Genomic DNA, 24,512 nt, shown 5'->3' with positions numbered 1-24,512 from the left:
ATCAACATCACTCACCAGAATGATACATTTTTTTACCGAGGATGAAGCTACATTGACACATAAAAGTCCCTAGTTTACCTAAGGGAGAAATATGGAACACTTCACAAATTTGCAGGTCTTCTTTGTGCAGGCGCTGTGCTAATCTTCACTGAAAGGTACCAGTTTTATTTTTTAGATACAGCACTGTTTCAGGTAAAACGTACCTCCTCTTCCCCCGCTCCAGCCCTCTGATAAACATAGTTTGAAAAGAATTGGTTTTACTTATTTTTGAAAGGAAAGTTCCAAGCTTCAAGCTCTATTTACTTTTCCATTGTGTTTGAGAATGGGAATGTGGGGTGTACTGTGAATAGAAAGGGGGGAAAGGGTAATACCTTTTATATATCAAAAATCACTTCAAGTAGGTCAATAAAGCAGAGTCCTGGGGTAAGTGTACAATGGGCATGAATGACTCCTGCAAAACATCAGAAATCTTGTCACTGCGGAACAGAACCAAATCTTTGGGGGCGCTTTGAAGCACTTTGGCACTTGGTCATGATTTCTTCTTCCAGTTTCTTACAGGGATATAAGTAAACAGACCTTTTAGGACAATACCAATCTTCCTATTAATACTTAATAAGTAATTATACTTTTTTTGAGTAGGAAATTAATATTCAGCTATCATTAATCGTAGTACATGATCTCATTATTCTTGCTGGAAGAATATCAGAGAAAGTGAGAGAAATATAATGATTGTTCCTCTTTTGAAGAAAAAGGAAATTATGATAACAGATCCCAAAGCCTCATGTGACACAGTGATAACACTTGAATGGAGACACTAGTATCACTGAACCACTGTCTCATTTTTCTTAGGCTGAATTATATCCCTTCATGTAGGATGTACAAACATTCACAGACCATCCTCAGTCTTAATACCATAATTACTTGGTAAAGCTGAGATTCATGTGAGTTTGCTTTCTTATAAAATACAGAGTTAATTGCTATATCTGACTTCTAAATAATTGAGAGATATTTTTTCTCCTAATAGTAAATAAATCTTTGTCCTTTTGTGAACCCTGTACTAACAAAAAGGGACTTGATTTTGTAAAACATAATTCTAAAAAGAATTGCTCCCATTAAACCATGCTGCCATTACACAATATTCTTTAAAATTTGCACGTTTTAAAATTTGAAAACAAATTTCTTTATGCTGGCAGAGCTCTGTACGTTTTGATGAAGTTAACATTAGCTGAGACCTCCCTTCTAGGGAAATTAAAATTAGTACAAGTTGAACACGCAACAGATCCAGATATATCATCTTATCACTTATCCAAAATATTGAAATGTTAATGTCATTTTTAATTGCATTTATTCAACATGCTTTTTTAAACACTTATTTGCAAGACCCGGTGAGGTACTCTTTAGACATGTGAAAAATGATTTCTTCCAAAATTGATCCCAGGTTTCTTCTTAGTCTACTTACTGCTCTACTGTATCTGAACTCTTTCGTGTCATGTAATAAGCTACAGATCTGTATCTGTATCTCATGCTAACACACATAACAGTGTGTGTTATTAGCTGTCCGTCCTTCAGCCCCCCTAAGTGAAGGTAAAATCAGATTCAGCTACATTTTTATTTTATAGTTTTAAATTTTTATATTTTTAATTTTGAACTGTTAAAAAAGGAAAAGAAGTACTGTTAAACCAAGCCCATGTTTCAACTCCCTGTCTGTCTAGTTCAGAGGTCAGGTGCCCTCTCCCTGTGATCCCGTGTGCAAGACAGTCGACTGGGCCCTGGCCGTCTGGCGCCAGCTGAACTCCTGCCTGGCCCGCTTGGGCACACCTGAAGCACTTCTCGGGCCAAAGTATTTCCTGTCTTGTCCTGTAATCCCGGGGCATGCCCAAGTGACAGTGAAGTAAGTGTCATTTCTCCTTATTTGCCTATTTAAAATAGAGCCATGGCCACTTTGGGATGTTTGGGAGTGAGAATGCTCAAGGGGCTACCTTGTGCTGCCTCCTGTCAACATGGGGCACCGGAGCTCTGTCCATCACTTGTCTGTTGGATAGTTCTTAAGGAAACTGTTTTTGCTAAGTCTAGATAGCAGTTTCCCTCTGTTAAAGAACTCTTATCATGGGCTGGCCCAGTGGCGTAGCTACAGTTAAGTTCACGCGCTCCGCTTTGGCGGCCCAGGGTTTGCAGGTACGGATCCTGGGCACGGACCGGACCAATGCACCGCTTGTCAAGCCATGCTGTGGCAGCGTCCCGTATAGAGTAGAGGAACGTGGGCACAGATGTTAGCCCAGGGCCAGTCTTCCTCAGCAAAAAGAGCATTGGCAATGGATGTTAGCTCAGGGCTAATCTTCCTCACAAAAAAAGAAAAAAACCTCGCATCAAAGTCATGTGTGACTTGCTGTACAGTGTCTCCTGGGGAAGGCCCACATGAAAAGCTTGGTCAAGTATCCTGTAACCAAAAAAAAAAAAAACCAAAAAGCCTTGCATTCTATTGATGAATTGAAGTTTCCTCCTTTATTAATGAGACTTATGTACTTGCTCTGTTTTCCTTTGTAGCAGCTTATGAGAACAGACATACAAACAATAAGGTTAATGAAATAGAAAATCAGGAGGAAATTGAAAGGAGGAAAAAATTTGTCACCATCCAGCTTAGTAAGGGTTCTGTGATTAGCTATTAGATTTGATTCTGCACTTTCTGGCATCCTGGGCAGAAATCTATTTTGGAAAGCAGGAGATGCAAATAATATATCTTCTCTATTGTCAGACAAACTGTCAATTTAATAACAGCTAATTAGGGGGAAAGGAAGAAGTAGTATATTAAAATATACACAACAATTTCTTGTTAAAAAGCAGAGATATATTTATTCATATAATTACCATTTTCTTCATCAGTATCACAATTAAATTTAATCCCTTTTTACATCCAGTGTCCCACGGTTCTTAGGAGCCAATTTTGGCCTTTCCTGTCTGGAGGACAGTCGTGGTGGTGAACTAGAGGCTCTGAGATTTTTACCCTATTTGCAGGCTAACAGGTTAGGCTGCCACAGGTTCAGGATGCTGAGCCAGAGGTCGGGGACTTCATCACTCACACACAGCCCCTGCCTGGGCTTCAAATTTGCCTTGGTTCCCCCAGCTCCTCAGGTCCCACGGGGTGACGCACAGCGGCACAGGTGGATGCTGGCTTTGCATCACGGCTACAGAACTGTGAGCTTGGGAGTCCCCCAGTCTCCTAAAGGGGGGTGCTGGCAAATCTGGAAGCAGACATTACTTTCATTCTCCTGGTCAGGAAACAGATCTGCCTCTGCTCCAGGAGACACCATCTCTGTCTCCCAAGGCTGTTTGCTGTACAAACATCCCTGAAAAGATGGTCCAGAACAAAAGCTGACATAAGATGTGCAGAAATGTCATGGAGAATTGTCTCTCAACAGCCATATTAAGGAACTGCTACTTTTTTTTTAACCAGAGCTTATCATCTTTACCCTTTTCGCACCTTTAGGAGGAACTGTGTAAGTTTGACTCATGTTGTAGAATACCATATTTTTGTCTATATTCTCTATTGTAATTTCATATTACTAGACATTAACAGAGAAGCTTACAATAGGTGGATGCTTGATACCTGGGTAATAGTTTTAACAGGACTTGAAAGGTTTACGCCAATATCTGATAGCTTTGAAAACTTTCCCATTCTGGGAGATGTGGTTTTGTTTCTACAGCCTTTAATCATGTTAACTGTTTTTTAATGCTGCAACAAAGTGTAATCTTTTCTGAAGGAATTTTGGTTGGCATTGAGTTCTTCATACTTGGGCTGAAGTCCCGCTGCTACAGCTATTAATGCACCGAGTCTACCTGGGGCGATGGCTGGTTGACCCCGTGCCCTCTCTGCAGGGCTAAGGCCACCTGCATACAGACACTGAGCCCTTGCCTTGGGGCAGGCAAATTTAATTTGCCAGTGATTATAAGATGTTTCCTAATTTCAGAAATATTAAAATACAATATATGTGTGTCTTATTAAGGAAATAGGGCAAATAAGTTTAAGCTCTTTAGACACAGACCTTCAGGAAATCTTTTTCCCAGACTTATTCCATCTGTAAATTTACCTTCCTTTCCATGTATTTCTTTCTTCATTCGTTCAACAAACACTCAAGCATTGATTCCTGCTCTCAAGGAGCAGTAAAAGGAGACATGGAAACAGTTTCATTTGAAATACATTGTATTTTTGAGGGAAATTCAAATTACTTTGGTGTTGGATAATTGCACTCATTTCAAAACTACCTGGGAAAGATAGGATATCTATAGAAATGCTTATGTGTTTTTCTGTGGTCTTCAAACCTGTCCTTTGTAGAGCTGTGTGTCATTCGTGTGAGACCTGGTCCTGACTGTGAATCCACCCCTCTCTTGCAAGGTGGATGTCTAAGTTGTGGAATGCCGTCATTGCACCCAGAGTTCAAGAAGCAATATTGTCAAGAGCCTCTGTGAAAAGACAACCTGGCCTTGGGCAAACAAGTGCTGAAAAACACCGTAGCCAAGGGCAGCAGGCTGTGGTTAAAGCTGCTCTCAGCATCTTGCTTAATAAAGCTGTTCTGCATGGCTGTCCCCTCCAGAGAGCAGGTATGTGGGTTGGTGCTGGGAGGAGAGGAAGTTCACAGCCTTATATAACACATGTTGACATTTGCTTTTAGGGAGTTCTCTTCTCTCTCTTTGTAACTAGAGAAATGATCTCGACCTTAATGGATATTTCACAGCATTGCTCCAGAACTGTTTTTTAATTATTGGCTCCTGTTTAAATACCAGCCTTCCAAGGAAAGTTTGCTGGTTCACAAAACCCCTGCTTAGGTATTAAGCAGGCCCGTGATTTTGAAGAGTATTTCTTCGAGAGCTGGAAAGGATGTATTTTGCTTGACTCTATGAAACTGCGTTATCACTGCCGTCCTTTTGGCAAAACGTGGTTTTCTGTTGTTTCAGAGCTGGACCAGCATACAGCTGATTTCAAAGGAGGAAGTTTCCCTTTATCCATAGTTTCAAGTTACAACAGTTGCAGCAAGAAGAAAGGAGAGAGTGGTGCCTGGAGAAAGGTGAGCACCAGTCCTCGCAAGAAGTCTGGCCGTTTCTCTTCACCCACCTGGAATAAGCCGGACCTGAGCGAGGAAGGTAAGGGGGGCGGGCACTCATGATTCAGTTTCTGAATGCAGATATGCCTTTATTTTTGTCACTATGCATTCAACAAAATGCTGAGTATTTCAATGCATGTTTTCATGGAATAAACCAAGTATGTAGTAGGTAATTTCCAAAAATAGTTGGAAGCCCCCTCCCTGAAGAAATAACCTTTCATACCAGAATTCTGAAATTAAATTTATCTTTACCATGTTAATGATCACCTGTTTTTTTATTAATTTTTCTTGTTGTCTACAATTATATTTATGGAATAAAATAATTGACACACAAAAGGAGAGAAATATGCCAAAGTGCATTCCTAAGCCAACATTAAAATTTTAAAAGGGTGTGTACAGACGTATTTGATACCAGTTTAAGGCCTTTATGAGTGAATCAGTTTTACTATTTCTTTTTCATACATGGGATGCACCATGTGCCAGGTTTTATTCTAGGCACTGGCCATAGAACAGTGAAAACAGCAGACAGAAATCCCTGCCCTCATGGAGTTTACATTCTAATAAGTCATTAAATAAATTCTGTATAATGGGATGTCAATATAAAAAAGAAATATGTAAGTTTTCATTCTATCAACACAGAAGGCATAACACGTCTATCTCTGGTGTTAGACCTATTCCTTTTGGCTTTGATAGTAGGATAATCAACAATTATACAAATTATAAATGTCTTCCCTAAAGGAGATCCAAATTTGAGTAAAAATGAAAAGATGTTCCCACCTCATATGCATTGTGCATTTCTGATATATGTAATTAATTTTAGGTCTTCAGGAGCCCCCTTGTACCCCACAGTATTCTGTTTTGTGTAATTTTATGGCAACTTGACAGCAGTGGAGTTGCTAAATAAAAGAATATGATGCCTAAAATCTTAAACATAAAAAGTTGCTTTTGTCCATTAATATGTTTTTATACATAAGCTTCTGTGTTGATTTTTAATAAAAATTTAATATGGTTTAAATGGTTTTTAACCATATTAATACATGCCAGAGTTTTGTAATTACCCCAAGTGTGTGAATAAATCGTGACCACTTTTTTAATTGATTGAAGGGCAAGTCACTGAATAAAATGAGAGTTTACTTAAAATTTTTTAAGATAAGTGTTGTGTATTTATAACGGGATACAATTCTGATCCCAAAAGTTCGCCATTATTCCCCAAAGTTAGAGTGTTTGATTCGAGGAATAAAATCCTTAGACTCTAAGCCCCCATAGCATAGAGATTCCCCAGATGACTTTCTGTAGCAAGGATTATACCTTTCACTTGTTTATCCCTTTATAGTATACCAAAGAGCTCTACAGTGAGGATTATCATCCCATTTACAGATAACAAAACTGAGGTTCAGGAACCCTTGGCTACCTGCTCCAAATTAGCTCTCCTGGAAACAAGGTGTTCTGCATTCCAAGTTTTTGTTTCTTACAGGTCCAATGCTGTTTTCCTCAGTCCATGGCACATGTAATAATCCATAAGCTCTTAGATAACTGACACCCATCCAGGCTCTTCACTGTATCATTTGCAAGTTTATCACAATTTCTTTAGGATTTAGGACCAGCTTCTTTCTTGAACTAAATAATTCCCTAAACAGTAAGCATTGTCAATATATGCTTTAGAGTTAACAAACAAAATCAATAAAATGCATATGAATTTAAAGCAATATTATGGACATAGGTCTAAGTCATAAAACTAATATGCAAAATATTAAAAAGTAAAAAAAATTTAATTATAAATGGTTTTAAATTCATTTATATTTTCCATAATTTGTAGTTTTAGAACTATTTGATATGTCAAATATATTCTTTGAAACATGAAACTTATTTGAAAGATTAATAAAATTGTATACAACCATAGTTTACACTGACTTCAACGTAGAGATTTATAAAATCTAAAAATTTTACAAGGTAAATTAATCGGCCAGTGGTTAGGTGAATGAACCACTGATTGGTTAAGAACCAAAGATTGACATGTCTCTGATTAGTTTGCTTATTTTTTATAATAGTAAATTTATTACAACAATGTTTGGGTTGATTTTGGTTTTTTTTTGACATGGTTGTTAAGAAAAAAAGAATAGGAACCCCTTTACATTCCATGCAGATCACTGTGAAAGCTCATAAAGTTTGGTAAAGACACAGCTTCATACTCTGGAGACACAGAAGGACAGTGATGTCAAGTCACAGGCTCTGGAAGGCAGGGCCCAAGCCTGTGCACTTATGTCGTAATTAGGGGAAAGCTACTAGTCAATGCTTTCTGACAATAATGACAAAAATACGTGTAAAGAAACTAGTACAAAGATTCTCTCTGATGATCTGCTTTTAATCAGCATATATTCAATTTACTTTTCAAAATCATTTATTAGAGATAATTTGTGCTAGCAATATTCATATAATTTTAGAATTCACTCATAAGCAACTAAATGTTTTAATGAACTTGTAGTCTGAAATGGTTTATAACAGTGTTGCTCAAACTTTTTTGACCATAACCCACAGTGAGACATATATTTTATATCATGACCCATAAACACAAATCTATGCATTTGCATGTATATATAATGGATACAGTATATTTACTGCAAGCAGTGCAATCGGATATTTCAGATTACGTTTCTTGTTTTGTAAATGGGTTGAAATCTGCAGTTTGAAAAATATTGGTATGATATGCAGTATTCTTTTTAAGTTCTGTGACTGTATACTGTTTGTATTTTGCTTTCTGTATAATACAAAGCAATTAAAAATTAAATTTCTACAAGTACACTACTGATGCCACGTGCACTGTAACACATTATGTGGGCCCACACATCAAAAACTGCACTTGATCTGCTTGGTCAATGATGTTGGAAGGCAAAGAAGGGTAGAGAAAGGGAAATTAGCATCATCAAAAGGCAGGTATTAAATCCCTTTTTAGGTACTTAGAGAAGAAAGGCCTAAGGACAGAGGGACTTGACTAGTGAGCAGAGGGGCCACTGATAAAAGCAGAGTTCAGGATTCCTGAATTGAACCTCAGGAGGTGGTAGTTGTACTGACTTTAGTCGTAAATGTACGTGAGGCTGTTGGTCATTCCCTGCCCTTCCCACAAGGCCTGTGCAGGAAGCTACATCCAGAGCCACTGCCCTGAGGAAAAACTCCTCAAGAGATGGATTTAATTCAAAAACAACAGGAAAGTACAGCAGAGTCCATAGCCTGTTTCTTTTAAATACAAAGTTCAAGATGCACAGAGATAATTATTTATTGAAATGATTATATTTTTCTTTAAACAGGTATCAAAAATAAGACTATATCACAGCTGAATTTTAACAGAAATGCTTCTCTGTCAAAACAAAAGTAAGTTCCTTATTCAAATTTAACTCGTAGCAAACAATACACATTCTCATTATGAGTTTGTACAACTATTATGCTGTTAATATAATTTTTTAAAAAGCAGTAAAGGTCAAATGCTAGTATTAAACTGAAATCTAATGAATGAATGAAATCTATAAAAGGTCATATTTAGGACCCTGTGGCCTGGTTTGCAGAATTGCAGAAGGGTGGGGAGGGTGAAGAGAAAGAAGGGGAATAAAGGAAACTACATCACCTGCTTGTTTCTGCCAGGCCCACTGTTAGATCTGTTATATTCAACAGCCTATAGAATTTTCAATAACTCAATGATATAGGTATAGGGAATTCATTACAGAGAAGGGAACCCAGGAACTGAGATGTTAAGGAGGAAAAAAAGAAAAAAGAAAACGTGGCCCATGGCCGTATTGGTAGTAAGGGGTAGAGCCAAGTTTGAAATTCATATTTGCTCCATTATATCGCACTGCCCCCTACACCAGAGTGTTTCGTGTCTTAGGTTTATCTGTCCTTCGAGACAGAGAAGAAAAGGGAAGTGTAAGGAGACTGGAATGTTATAAGTCAAAGTGGATTTCTTTGTGAAATAAAATTTTATCCTATTGACAATATTGAGTAGGAGTTACCAAACTCCTATGGGAGTGGGTTGTTGCATTAAATGACATTTGTAAACTCCTGTAAAGGATATTAAAAACTCTTTTCCTACTCCTCACCATGTCCCCAAAAAAAAGGTCTGGTGTCTAGATTCCATATTGGGGATTGGATTGTTGCTCTCACTTTGAAAAACTCTTTCCTGAACTTTGTGTTAGGTCTTTAGAGAATGATCTGTCATTGATGTTGAATTTGGATCAAAGATTCTCTCTGGGTTCAGATGATGAAGCAGACCTTGTCAAAGAACTTCAGAGTATGTGCTCCAGCAAATCTGAATCTGATATAAGCAAGGTAAGCAGTACGAATGGGGGAGGACATTGAAGGGCTCCACCCAACAGCAGAGAGACTTCTTGGAGCCACACCATAACACTCATTCCCTGAAAGAAATTCCTTATTGCATAGGATGGTTAATGCTCCAAATCAAAACATCGCTTATCTTGCTTAGAAAAGCCCTTTTTTTCAAAATATCATTTCTACAATAAGGGAGCTCTGTTTAGCACAGCTTGCTTTTCCAAACTCCTCTGAAAAACCTGAAGTTAAAATTGCCTGTGTTAATTGTATTAGCCCAAATCACGCCAACACATTTGGGCAGCATTTGTATAAGACACAATTTTAGTTTCCTCAGGCTTTTTTCCTTTTCATATTCCTAACTTTGGCATGTAAGTCATCTATCAGTAGGAGAGCGTCACAGCAGACTCATATTGTAGACAAAGCAACAACTTTCCTTACAAATAAGAAAAGTAATTGGCCTCTATAATGCATGTAGTCGTAGTCTTTAAGCTATGAAATTTGAGATCTAAATATGGAAATCAGTGACCCAAAATCTCAAAGAAAGCATTAACAGCATCAAGTTCAACCTGTTTTGGCACTCTGATATCTGCAGCAAATTTGACCAGACTTCCTTGATAAATGCCTTTTACTTGAAAGAGAGCACAAGAAGGTAGTTATAACTTGTGCAGGTTCCACTGAAAGACTCAACTATTATATTCGAACCATCATAATCTCGAGGACAAAGTGGAATTGACTCTCTTCTTTAGCCTTGCTGGAAATGAATTGAAATACTTAGCCACTAGAAAAATAAGGTAACAATTAAAATCTTGCAAATTTTATATCCTTTCTTTTCTTGCCAAGTGATTTTTTTTTTCTATCGAGCTCATCTGGTTGTCATCTTCTGACGTTTTTTTAAGACTCCCTTCCCTTAGAGACTATTTTTCATGTATTTGCTGTTAGTCTCACATGAAGGCTTCAGGTATCTCATAGGCACAGTTCAGGACTGGAGGGTGTGTTCTGTAGAGCTCCTGAGGGTAGGGGAAGAAGACAAGGATAATACTTCTGCTGTGGGTTTTCCATAGTGACTTTAAGTTGTGCCTTGAATGTGTCACTGTGTGACTGTGAAGACATGACTTGATAAATTGTATATTTTCCAGATTGCTGATTCCAGGGACGATTTAAGGAGGTTTGATAGTTCAGGAAACAACCCTGCATTATCAGCAACTGTTAATAATCCAAGAATGCCAGTGTCACAAAAGGTAACTGTCCCTCTCCTCCCAAAATGGGACAAAGAAGGATTACTGTGGAATTGACTTCACAAAGCTTTCAACGTGCATCACAAGGTTACTTTTAAATCACAGCTATGAGATGAGAAATAGGGTGAAGGTAAACCTGTTCATTAGTTAGTTAAGGTTAGAAAGATTGCTGTCTGGATAACAGCTTGAAAGAATAACATAGAAAAGTCTTACTTTTTTTCCTTCTATTTGATGCCTAAAAATTTGATTCCAAAATTTTGGGTACCTTTTGAGAAGGTCTCCATTGGTTTTCATTCATTTATGCCAAAACTAGAAATAACGTAACAGCTGTCTTTGTTGTCCCATTTTAAAATGGAACATTGATTTTCATTTGAGAACTTTTAAGATTTCCTGCATTTTGGAAACTTTGAATTAACTACAACAATATAAAAATCTTTTAGACACAAAACATAAAGTGATAACATAAAGATCTTTTACACAAAAAATCTCAGTTTTAATTTAGTTTCTCAGCTTCCCATAACATGCATTATGTTTCAGTGAGAGACTTTCCTTTAAAAACAAATCAGAATGTCAAACAGAAGAGCCAGGATTCCAACAGACTTCATTAACCTTTCAAAATTACTTCTATGATTTGGTTAATAAATGCCAAGAGATGCCCCAGCATGGTGCTCCTGGGTGAACAGAAACAATAAAACTACTTTTTACTCAGTAGTTATTTTGTGAGGATGCAGATTTTGTGGATGCATTTAGTAATATGTGGTTTGTCCACCAAACCATGTCGATTATGATTCACATCCTGTTCTCATCCACTCCCCTGTGGCTTACAAAGACTTGTGTGGGGGAGTGCAGAGAGCAGGATTATAAAGTGAGCATGGTGAGACTATTAAATTATTAATCCTTATCTGATCACCTGACCGCCCTGGGCTCCACAGCGCCTGCTGTCTCACTGCTTTATTAGGTTTCAGTCCTGATTAGTCGTATGTGAAACTATGTGAGCTGTGGGTGTTAGGGAAGGAGGTGTGTGTGTGGCAGAGCGGGGGACGGGTATTGGCAAGGTGAGGTCTTGAATAAAAAAATACGTAACCTGATGATCTGTGAAGGAGCGCATGACCTTTCTGGCTCACTCTATCATAATGTCTGATTTTTTTGGTCAGTTGGGAATAGTTTGGAAGCACAGCAAAAGCATACTTTGGAGAGCATGTAAGGGAGGGTGACCTAAGGACGTGACCTGGGGTCCCTACTGAGAATTCTGGCTGGAAAATATTTTCTTCAGGAGCTATCCCTGAGCTTTGGTTCAGAGCACATTTCTTGCGCCTTTAGGACCACTCTTTAGGATTCCTTAGTGGAGGGGTCCATGAGGGTGTGGGAAGAGGAACAACGAATATTTCTCCACAGGACCAAGTCACTTTCTATATAAAAATGTTGACTGGTAGTGCCTGGCTGCTATTGTTTAAATGTCTAATGGAGGCACGATTTTGTACCCCTGCTACTGTCACATGACGGTACTGGGTTGCTACAGTAAGGTACTGTCCATAAAAAAATAGTACTGAAAGTGAGATAAGCTCTGGGCAGTTCAGGACAGCTTTGTTTTTAAAGAGACCTTTAAAAAAATAAGTCTTTTTATCTGTGGGCTCTTACAAAAGAACTATGGGGTTGTTTAAGTGTGTGATTTGATGTGCGTATTAGGACAACTACCTCCTACTCTTCTTTTTTTACCCACTGAACACATTTGGAGGGACTATTCCCCAATGGCTGGAAGATGTTTTTCTTAGAACCTGCCAGCAGAGGGCAAAGTAACACTCATTTGGCAGCCTTCTGAAAGCTTGGCAGCCTCCCTCTTTTTCTATCTTTGTGATAAACTCAGCTAGCGTTTCTTGGTTAGATGCCCAGTTTCTTCTGTTATCAGGAAGTAATTCCCTTAGAAGTAAGAGCTCTCTGGGTTAGCTGAAATCACTTTCTCCTGTGTGGCCAGAGAGGCGCCTTGCAGCCACCATTGGCCATTGGAAGACAAGAATGAATAAATTCTCCTCATCACTTTACTGCTACATCAGTAAGGGAATGTAGTGGGGTTTATTAATCAGATGGCATGTTAGCCAGCCTTCTAAATTAAAAACAACAGCAACAAATACACATACACATATTTAAATCATCAATAGAAAGAGCAGATACTAATAAATAATGTTTTCTTCTCATGAAACTGCACTTTAATCCCCCTAAAGCAAAAGTTCTCATCTTTATTTGCATAATGAACTCCACTTAAGGATTTTTTTTTTAATCCCCGGTGCCTGGACCACGTCCCCTAGAGGTTCTGATGTAATTGGTCTGAGGTGCAACTCGGACATTGGGGTTTTTAAAAGCTCCCCGGTGATTCTCATTTGCAGCCAGGGCAGACCCACTGCTCTAAAACATAGCTCTGAGCTGCCATCCTCCTTATTTTCCAGCTCATTTCTTTCCAAATGTATCTTTAGAGGGGTTGCTATACCTTCATGTAACTTATTTTTACATGTAATTTACTATTTCCCTACCATACCCTACCCCTCCCCATGTCTGTCTTCCACCTTCCTCCTACCCATGAAACCCTTTCTCTCCTCTTCACCTTTCTAGTCCTCTATCTCCTTAAAGATCCATCTACAGTGTCATCTTCCCTACAGTGTTTTCCTTTACTGCCTGCCCCCTACTCTCCCATCTAGAGAGCAGGAATTATAGTGTCCTCTTAACTTCCAGCAGATGCTCAGTATTGAATGAATGGCTCTGCTTTAACAATATTTCTTTAAGGCTAAACAATTAAAACTTACTTTAGGGGCAACGCCTTTCCATACAAACGGGAGGTTTTCTTTGAGCTTAACATGGATAACAACACTGATAGTAACTTTATGTGTTGAATAGAGAGAACTTTTGGGTTTTAGCCCAAGAAGCATTAAACACCCCTAACTCTCCTAGTCCCAGGCTCTGGTACTTCTTAGCTTTGGGGAAAACACCTCAAAACCTGCACTTGGCTGCCAGAATGTCAGGAATGTAACTCTGAGCGTCAGTCACTTGCCTTATTCTTACACGCACAGCCTTGAAGTGCTGGGGCCTCACTAAGCTGAAGTGATGCTCCATGCTCTCCTCACACCTCCTATTCCATCCTCACACCTCCAGGGACTAGCTCAGCCCCACTTATCCACGCCCAGCCTCAACACACCAACCACATTTTTAGCTGTTGTGAGGGCTCCTTGGTACTTCATTCTATGTGGGCATTTCCTGCCTCAGACCATAAAGATGCAGCCCCTCCTTGCTTTCATGATGCAGATGAAGGGACAGACTAGCAAAGAACACACTGTATGCTGCCTTTCCTCTGTCTGGGCCTTGGCACTACCCCTGTGGATTTCCAGAGGAAGGTCAAAGATTATGGCAGAATTATTTATTGTTAGATCCACCTCCCCTCCTCACAGATTCTGTATACCAACTATCTGTTATCCTTAGTATAACATGCCATGTCTTCGGAATACTATGTATGTGTTGAATTTACTGGTGTTTTAGACCAAATTACAAGTTGGGATTGGCCTTAATGGGCCCACGGCTAAGTCCCATTTTACAGATTTAGGAAGACACCCAGGAGAATGCAACTTCCAGCTGAGGCCAAACAGTTACTTTCCATTAAAAGTCATATTAAGTATTTTGCTTGTTAAATTCTAGTTTTACATTTTAAATCTTTTAATGGTTACATTGCTATTTGGTTGCATTATTACTTTTAAATTTAAAAAGAGGGAAATTCATCAATGTCAACTGCTTCAGAGGCATTTGGAGCAGCTCACTGAGTAGGCCTGACTTCACGTTTGCTGGTTGGTGGAATTTAACGCAATATAGGGGAAAACACCTTGAAAGAAAGTTGGAAACCTGAGGTCTTGTCCCAGCTTCATCACTCTGTGACTGTGAACAAATCATCTTACCTCTCCAGCTCTCACTTTCCTCGTGGGCAAAATGAGAGACATGGACCAGGTGACCATAGGAGTTCTGAAACACTAGAAGAATGAGAGCCTGCAGTTTCCAAGTATGGAGGATCTTTAGCCACCTCGTCATAGAATTGCTATGCATGAGCCTTAATTCACTAGAATGTAAGCTCCGTTAGAGCAAAGGTGTTGCTCTTTTGTTCTCTGATGTATGCCAAACACCTAGAACAGTGCTCATCTTGTAGTTAAATGCTCAAAAAATATTTGTTGATTATTAATAGTCCAATGTTTAGTTTACAGATCTGAAAGCAGAAGGGTTAGGTGACTCACCCAAGGTGATATAGTTGATCTGTAGAGCTGCTTACAGACAGTTAATTGTCCAGTCCAATCTGATGATTTCCTCAGGCCTAGGACTTCATGAAGCTCCTCTTTGGCACTATTGTGTTTAGAGAGAACTTGTGTTTAGGGAGAAACTCCTAGATGCTTGTTCAGAGATAGAGGAGGAAGAGTTAGGACTGAGAGAAGTTGGTAACAGTGTCAAGTGTGACAAACGTGGTTTGTTTCTCTCTTCTTACAGGAGGTCAGTCCTCTCAGCAGCCATCAAACTACCGAATGCAGCAACAGTAAATCAAAGACTGAGTTGGGTGTTTCAAGAGTTAAATCTTTTCTTCCTGTTCCTAGAAGTAAAGTCACCCCGTGTTCCCAGAACACCAAAAGAAGCAGCAGCAGCAGTAATACAAGGCAAATAGAAATAAACAACAACTCAAAAGAAGAGATTTGGAACTTACGCAAAAACGAACAAGTAGAAAAACCTAACAAATAGGCCTGCCTACAATATTCTCACTCTTAACCTCTGTATATTTCACACAGAAACCAAGGACAACAAGATGTAAATACCTTTAAATGAATAAAATGTTTTCATTGTAATATAAAGTATGAGTGCGGGACCACTATTCAATTTTTTGTAAAGAATGTATTTATAACATTTTGTTGCTTTTTTTTTTTCCAATTCTGTCAGATTAAGCTTCAATACCAAGAAGTTATGCCAACTTTTCAAGTAGTTTTATAATAGAAAAATTGTAATAGTTTTAATCAAGATGTTCAGGGGTATTAAAACGGAACTGTCTGCGTACTGTATATCTATATATATATATGTATATATGTATATTTAAGAAAGTTCATGAATCATATTACATACTACATGTTACAAAAATGTGTACAACATTGGCTTGGATAACATGTACCATTTTAAATGGAGATCATAATTTTATGTCATCTGATGAGGAATGACTAGAATGGGGCAATAACAAATCTCTAAACAGTTACTTTCCATGAAAAGCCATATTAAGTATTTTGCCTGTTAAATTCTAGTTTTACATTTTAAATCTTTTAACGGTTACATTGCTGATTGCATCATGTATATTTATGCTTATGAGTTTGCATTATGACTCCTGTAAAATATGAAATTATATAATGCAATAAAAGTGTTATCTTTCTTACATAAGTTTTGTACCTAAGTGGATATAAAATAACTGTAAATGCTTCAATAAATTAATTCAGAATTAACTTCCTCTTCAATTTAATTCTAGTAGCACAACTGATAAAACTGCTATTTTCTAGAATTGTTTCTTCTAAAATTACTAATGAAATTACTCTTACTAATACAACTCAAAGTTAAGATGCTTTGACGCCAAATAAAATATTGAATTAGTGAAATAATTTTGATGTAGTTTCTATCTATAGCTCTTAGTAGTTTATCCATGCAACAGATATTTGTGTTCAATTTAGGGACATTCATAAAACTTGTTCTCCATGTTGGTATTTCACTAGCTATTCACAAATACAACATTTTTTTCTGTGCAATTAATACTTAATGAAAATTCAGTTGGCTAGACCTAAGCATCACCTGGTTTAGGTACCTGTTCTTAACAACTATGACCCTGTGAAGTTGTGTGATGCTTTCTGAATTCTATGACCTCTTTTGCAAGATCATTTTTCTCAGAGAACATCCAGCAGATGTCAAAGGAGTAAATTAGTGAATTTACTCTGTTAGTTTAGTTTGGTTTTTATTATGAATAAATATGTTTAGTTGTACACCAAGACTGAGTGTTAACTTGAAAAAAGGAACTACAGAAATACATTGAGAAGGGATATGAGAGTTACACACCATATCTATTCTTTTATAGTGAAGATAACACTCAAATATCAAGAGTCATGAGCTAAAGTTCTGGCTACAAAGCTAAGACAACACTTACCATCTCTAGGCTTCAATGTCTTCATTGGGAAAAAAGGGGGATTTTTCTTGTTCCCAGAAAGAAAAACCCAACAGAAAATCAGAAATTATGATAGTTGTTCCTATACATTCTGATACCTTAATAAGAGTATCAGCTAAACATACCATAAAAGCTATTTTGGCTATATGTTAAGGAAATTAATATATCAGAAAGAGAAATTAAGAAAACAATCCCACTTACAATTGCATCAAAAAGAATAAAATACCTAGGAATAAATTTAACCAAGGAGGGGAAAGACCTGTACACTGAAAACTATAAGACATTGATGAAAGAAATTGAAGACACAAATAAATGGAAAGCTATTCCATGCTCATGAATTAGAAGAGTTAATATTGTTAAATGTCCATACTACTAAAAGCAATCCACAGATTCAATGTAATCTCTATCAAAATTCCAATGGCGTTTTTCACAGAAATAGAACAAACAATCCTAAAATTTGCATGGAACCACAAAAGACAAAGCCATCTTGAGAAACAAGAAAGCTAGGGGGCCGCCTGGTGGCGTAGTGGTTAAGTTCACTGTCTCCACTTTGGCGGCCTAGGGTTCGCAGGTTTGGATCCCGGGCATGGACTTACACACTGCTTATCAAGCCATGCAGTAGCGGGCGTCCGACATATAAAGTAGAGGAAGATGGGCAGGGATTTTAGCCCAGGGCCATCCTCCTCAGCAAAAAGAGGAGGATTGGCAATGGATGTTAGCTCAGAGCTAATCTTCCTCACCAAAAAAAAAAAAAAAGCTGAAGGCATCACACGTCCTGATTTCAAACTATATTATAAAAATGATATGGTATTTCTAACTGCAAGAAAAAAACCTTATGTATGATGATGGATGTTATGCTATGTAGACTTATTGTGATGATCATTTTGCAATACATTCAAATATTGAATCATTATGTTGTACATCTAAAACTAATATAATATGTCAATTATATCTCAAAAAAAGATTACAGTATGGGATATACTAAATTGTTCATTATTCCAGAAAAAGGATAGTTAATTGTACGATAAATTGTAATTTAATCGTACAATTAACTTTCTCTCAAATAAGAATTTATTCAGAAATAAAGCTGTTGTTTTGAAAAAAAAAATTTTCCTCTTAGTTTAAAAGTTCATGTCTGTTGAGAGTGACTTCAGATCTTATTCATTCATTAAAGTAATACTGTGCTAGGGGCTGGGGATAAAGCATTAAGACATACCAGGTGCCTTCCACCTTGGAGCTTACAGCCTAGTGGAGTGAGACAGTGAGTCAATGAATAAACAAAGCAAGATAACTTCGGATTCTGAATGTTCTACAAAGGAAATCAGTAGAGTGATGCAAAAGAGAGCACTTGGTAAAGGTCATGTAGGAAGGATGACTTTAGGGCAGAATAGTTCAAGGAAAGGTCTCCAAGAACCTAACATTTACTCTGATAACTGAAGGATGAAAGGGATCAAGGTATTTGGAGCCAGGGGGAAATAGCACTGGCTACTGTCCTAAAGAAGTAACAGGAAGGTGGCCTGTGGGCTTGGAGCACATTCACCCCGGCGAAGAACTAAAAGAGATGAAGGCAGACGGTTTGGCAGAACTCCGGTTCTGGTGTAGGCTCTGGTAAGATGCTACAGCACAATGAGAAGTCCCTGGAGGGTTTTAAGCAACTGTAGGCATTCATTTATATTTTCAAAAAGACTGCTTAGATCAGTGCTGCCCAAAAGAAATGTAATATTAGCCATGAATGTGAGCCACCTATATATTTTTTAAATTTTCTAGTAGCCACACTTTAAAAAGGAAAAAGAAACAGGTGAAATTAGTTATAACAATATATTTTATCTAACCCAGTATATCCAAATATTATCATTTTGAAAGGTAATATAAAAAAGTATTGAGATGTCTTAAATTATTTTTCATACCATCTTTAAAATCACACTGTTTTACAGCAAAAATGAAAATAAAATAATATTTTTAGATGAACAAAAGTTTGCTGTCATCAGCAGATCTTCACTACAAGAAATATCAAAGGAATTTCTTCAGATGACATGATTGATTCCTGATTAAAACTTGGACCTTACCCCCAAATTGAACAATGCCAGACATGATACATATGTGAGTAAATAAACTTTTATTTTTAAATTAGCTAAAAGATGATTGTTTAAAAGAAAAAAAAGGGTAACAATCAATGGATGGAGTTTATGACATAAATAGAAGTAAAACGTATGACAATAATAGCACAAGGGATGGGAGAGGATGGAAGAAGTGTCTGGAACCTGAAGATGGTGAACAAAGATCCTGAAGAGCCAAAAACCCTGAATTTCTTCTGGAGAAAGAAAAAGCTGGAGGCATCACACTTCTTGATTTCAATCTATATTACAAAGCTATAGTAATCAAAGAGTATGAGACCAGCATAAAAACAGACACATAGGCCAATGGAACAGAATTGAGAGCCCAGAAATAACCTGATACATATACAATCAACTAGTACTTGACAAGGGAGCCAAGAATACTCAATGAAGAAAAGAAAGTCTCTTCAACAAATGGTGCTGGGAAAATTGGATATTCACATTCAAAAGAAGGAAACTAGACCTGTATCTTACATTACACACAAAAATTACCTCAAAATAGATTAAAGACTTAAATGTAAGACCTGAAACTATAAAACTCCTAGAAGAAAACATAAGGAAAAGGCTCCTTGACATTGGTTTTGGCAATGATTTTTTGGATATGACATCTATAGCAGAAGCAGTAAAAGCAAAAATAAACAAATAGGACTACATCAAACTGAAAATCTTCTGCATAGCAAAAGAAAAAATGAAATAAAATTTAAATCAACAAATAAAAAGGCAACGAATGGAATGAGAGAAAATATTTGCAAATTATATAGCTGATAAAGGATTAATATTCAAAATATACAAGGAATTCATACAACTCAATAGCAAAAAAACCCCAAACAATCCAATTAAAAGATGGGCAGAAGAATTGAATAGACATTTTTCCAAAAGAGATATTCGAAGAGCCAGCAGGTACTTGAAAAGATGCTTAACATCTCCAGTCATCAGTGAAATGCAAATCGAAACCACAAAGAGATATCACCTCACATCGGTTAGAATGGCTGTCATCAAAAAGACAAGACATGACAAATTTCGGCAAGGATGTGGAGAAAAGGGAACCCTTGTGCACTGTTGGTGGGAATGTAAATTGGTACAGCCACTATGGAAAACAGTATCCAGGTTCCTCAAAAAATTAAAAATAGAATGACAACATGATCCAGCAATCTCACTTTTGGGTATATGTCTGAGGAAATGAAATTACTATCTCAAAGAGAAATCTGCACACCATATTCATTGCAACATTATTTACAATAGCCAAGACATGGAAACAACCTAAGTACCCACAGATGGATGAATGGCTAAAGAAAACGTGGTGTATATATACAATAGAATATTATTCAGCCTTATAAAAGAAGGAAATTCTGCCATTTCTGACAACATTGGTGAACCTTGAAGGCATTATGCTGAGTGCAATAAGTCAGACAGGGAAAGACAAATATTGTATGATCTCACTGTTATGTGGAATCTAAAAAAGCAAACTCATGGAAACAGAGAACAGATTAGTGGTTGCCAGAAGTGGGGGGTGGAGGCTGGGGGAAATGGATGCAGGGGGTCAAAAGGTACAAACTTCTAGTTACAAGATAAATAAGTCCTGGGGATGTAATGTACAGCATGGTGACTATAGTTAACAATACTCTAGGGCTGGCCCCGTGGCTCAGCGGTTAAGTGTGCGGGCTCTGCTACTGGCAGCCCGGGTTTGGATCCCAGGCGCGCACCAACGCACTGCTTCTCCAGCCATGCTGAAGGCCGTGTCCCACATACAGCAACTGGAAGGATGTGCAACTATTACATACAACTATCTACTGGGGCTTTGGGGAAAAAGGGGAGGAGAATTGGCAATAAATGTTAGCTCAGAGCCGGTCTTCCTCAGCAAAAAGAGGAGGATTAGCATGGATGTTAGCTCAGGGCTGATCTTCCTCACAAAAAAAAAAAAAAGAGAGAACAAAAAAAATACTTTATTGTATATTTGAAAGTTGCTAAGAAAGTAGATCTTAAGTGTTCTCATCACACACACAAAATGTAACTATGTCAGGTGATGCATGTGTTAACTAAACTTATTGTCCGTAATTGTTTCACAATATAAACATATCAAATCATTGTATTGTACACCTTAAACTTATACAATGTTATATGTCAATTATATCTCAATAATGCTGGAAAAAAATCAATCAATTTGACATATTTACCAAATATGGAAGAAAAACCATAGGATTATCTCAATACATTTAGAAAAGCATTTGATAAAATTTAATGCCCATTCATGACAAAAACTCTCAGGAGACAAGGAACAGAAGGGAACTACCTCAACCTGATAAAGGACATCCAGGAAAAACCTACAGCCAACGTCGTATTTAATGGTGAAAGACTTCATGCATTCCCCTAAAATTAGGAGAAAGCTAGGCTACATACTCTCACCACTTTTACTAAAAATAGGCACACACAAAACAATAAAGGTCTACATATTGGGATGGAAAAAGTTAAACTGCCATTATTTGCATATCACATGATCATATACCTAGAAAATCCTAAGGAGTCTACAAAAGAGCTACTAGAACTAATAAGTGAATTTGGTAAGGTCTAGGATATAAGGTCAGTATACAAAAACCAATTGTATTTTTATATTCTACCAATAAACAATTGGAAAACAATGTCATTTACCATAACATCAAGTATATGAAATATTTAGGAATAAATATAACAAAACAAGTGTAAAACTTATACACTGAATAATACAAAAGATTGCTGACAAATTAAACAAGACCTAAATACATGTAGAAACACAGCATGTCAGTGGCTAGAAAGACTTAATATTGAGTCAGTTTGTCCCAAATCTACAGATTTAAAGCAATCCTAACAAAATTCCCAGCAGGATTTTTTGTTTTTCAGAAATTGATAAGCTCCTTTAAACACATGACTTCCTTTTAATCCAGAAAGTTCTGGTGAATCTGCTTGGCCCTCTGAACTGGAAACAGCACACAGATATTCAGGTCACTCTGGCTTAGAGCTGAATTCCTTCTATGATGACCACCCATGGATTTGGACCATTTTCTTCTCTTCAAGAAGGGAAAACAAATTCATTTGGTTTCTGGGCCACTGTGCCAAGGTGCCTAAACAATCAATGTTCTGTTTTCTTCCTGATATGTCTTTCAAGAGGTGTCTAAGTCCAAATACAATAATATTTTCACTAAAATATTTTTTAAAAGCAAAAGCAGCATGAGTTGATTTTGTCAAACCAGTTTGTTATTCAGACCTTTCTGACAATTAATTTACTTTACCCTGGAATTTTCAAGACTGGCCTTGTGAGTAATGAAACAGGAACTAGTGTAGTACATGGCACCTGTGAGGCATCATTCAAGAGATGAGGTGAAATGTTCCTGCTCCGCTCTCTTCTTCTTCATCGTTTCTGAACAGTCTTATTAAAATGTGATAGATTTTGTGGTATTTTGTGCTATGACAAATAGAGCACAGGAACTGAAGTAATGAAATTCCCTGTTTTGCCCTTGAGTGATCTGTCATTGACCTTGTGACACTTAACTTTCCCGGGCCTATGTTTTTGATTTGGAACAAAAGTACCTTCTAACTCCAGAAATCTTTGTTTCTATAATTCATCAAGTACCTCAAATAGTCTCAGATTAGCCTTTATTTTTCCCCATCTCATCTGAACTCTGAGGGATAGAATCAGAACCCCTACATTTAGTTAGAAGGAAGTCGTCAGATATGATAAAGGACCACTCCCTCAACATCAGGTGATGCCCCAGGTATAGAAGGGAACAGTGAAAGGCAACATGCTGGAATAGGAAGTGAGTGGGGAGCAACAAAGCCAAGGGGAAAACAGATCAACAGCTAGAAAAGTGGATGAGACAAAAAAGAAACAAAGACTGAAGACTGGAGTTTGGTGAGGAGACATTTCATCCAGCTAATCCCAACAGAGTCCAGGAACCTTGAGGGAAAATAAAATGTTGTGCGGCTGGCCCTGTGGCCTAGTGGTTAAGTTTGGCATGTTCCACTTCGGTGGCCTGGGTTCAGTTCCCAGGCATGAACCTACACCACTTGTCAGCAGCCATGTTGTTGCGGCGACCCACATACAAAATAGAGAAAGACTGGCATGGATGTCAGCCCAGGTGAATCTTCCTCAAGCAAAAAAAAAAAAAATGTTGTGCCAAATATTTAATATCAACCAAACAGAAGGTACTCTATTAGCTACTTGAAGGCAAAGGCCATTCATGCCTTACTCATTTCTTTCTACCTCAATACCTAGTACTACTACATAGTACTGTAATAGGTACATAAATGTTTGACAAGAACTGATAAAAATATGATGGTGATATGATGGTAGTGTCCTAAACTAACTAGGAACCCCGCTCAGTTCAAGCTCCTCTCTAGAAAAGCTGTAAGAGCTTCTCGCCCTCACCATGACAACCACCACCACCACCGTATGTATCTACATGTCTTTCATTTAGGGTTTTAGAACTCCTGGAGTCACTGTATGGAGTACATTGCTAATAGAGCAAAAACCAAAGAAAAACACCTGACAGGTGGAAAGTATGTGCAATCAGCATGCAAACACGCTGTCCATCCAGGTTCCCGACACCCGAAAAGGGCCTCTTGCAGCTCTTCTCTCTGGCCACTGGCCAGCACCCACACAATGGCTCCTCATTCAAAGCATGTTTCCTAATGATCCCTCAGTCTTTTGGACTTTGGGGTTCCCTAAACCCTGTTTTGGTTTTTCTTTCCTACTTTCATCATTTCCTGCCCACCCAAGTTCTTTTCCCTGGCAGAAGAGACGTTCTTAGTTTATTTCACAGAACTTTCATGGCCAATTAGTTTAAACTTCCAAAGTTAAAAAAGTATCCATCTAAAATGGAGAAGAAAAAAAGAAAAGATTAGCTATCTACTAAAGTAGATAATGTTTATTGATCTAAATATATTTACGCCAGGCACTGTGTTAAGTGTTGTTTCATGCATTATCCTACTTAATATAGTGAGAAACAGTATCATACAGTGTTAAGAATTTTGGCTCTGTAGACAGACTTGGGTTTGCGTTAACAGCTGTTCCATTTACTAGCTGAGAGTGACTGTGGGGAAATTAGCTACATCTCTAACTCTCAGTTCCTTATCTGAATAATGGAGATAATATTAGTAATACTTCATAGGGTTTTTATAAAGATAAATGAATTAATGAAAAGATAAGTACCACTAAGAACCTATTACATGGTCAACACATTAGAAAGTGTGGTCTCTAAAATCTAGACAAATGCGGGTAAGCAAACAAAAGTCTTTGGTCAAACAGGTAAAATTTTAGTTAAACAGATAAAATTTTAAATTATTAAACTTAAAAGCTCAATGGAAAATCACAGGGGATTCATCAGAACCTGAGAGAGATTTCATGGAAGACCTTGATTAATTCTTTGAACAACTAGTCAAGTCTCTAGGGAAGGATATTGAAAAATGAAAGGACTATACTAGGAGACCTTGAAGGTTCCTCCCAACCCTGACCTACCTAACTCTGTGAATCAAAGTTGTGATTTAAGTTTTTTGATGTCCTAGAAGATGGATATTG

General features: G+C 37.6%; 1 protein-coding gene and 1 non-coding gene across 6 annotated transcripts in view; one reads left to right on the top strand and one right to left on the bottom strand.

The window, feature by feature from the left end:
• The window catches only part of CTTNBP2 (cortactin binding protein 2), a 150,962-nt gene extending 134,712 nt beyond the window's left edge, over positions 1-16,250 (top strand). For 3 of the 5 annotated variants that reach the window (XM_087429997.1, XM_087429996.1, XM_087429991.1), the window contains exons 14-20: positions 1,713-1,891; positions 4,391-4,596; positions 4,951-5,136; positions 8,399-8,462; positions 9,278-9,410; positions 10,547-10,648; positions 15,155-16,247. In XM_087429997.1, coding sequence (XP_087286123.1) covers positions 1,713-1,891; positions 4,391-4,596; positions 4,951-5,136; positions 8,399-8,462; positions 9,278-9,410; positions 10,547-10,648; positions 15,155-15,400 — 1,116 coding nt within the window. In that variant the 3' untranslated portion in view covers positions 15,401-16,247. The other 2 variants (XM_004418768.3, XM_087429980.1) reach the window with 2 other exon arrangements.
• LOC147918248 (U6 spliceosomal RNA) lies at positions 86-191 on the bottom strand. Its single transcript, XR_015553543.1, has one exon. It is a non-coding gene; the product is annotated as a U6 spliceosomal RNA (small nuclear RNA).
• Positions 16,251-24,512: the final 8,262 nt, after the last annotated feature.

The sequence above is a fragment of the Ceratotherium simum genome, chromosome 1, assembly GCF_057802395.1.
Source record: "Ceratotherium simum simum isolate JZ-2026a chromosome 1, ASM5780239v1, whole genome shotgun sequence".
NCBI lineage: Eukaryota > Metazoa > Chordata > Mammalia > Perissodactyla > Rhinocerotidae > Ceratotherium > Ceratotherium simum.
Note: the sequence above shows the minus strand (reverse complement) of the source record. Positions and strands in the feature narration are given on the sequence as shown.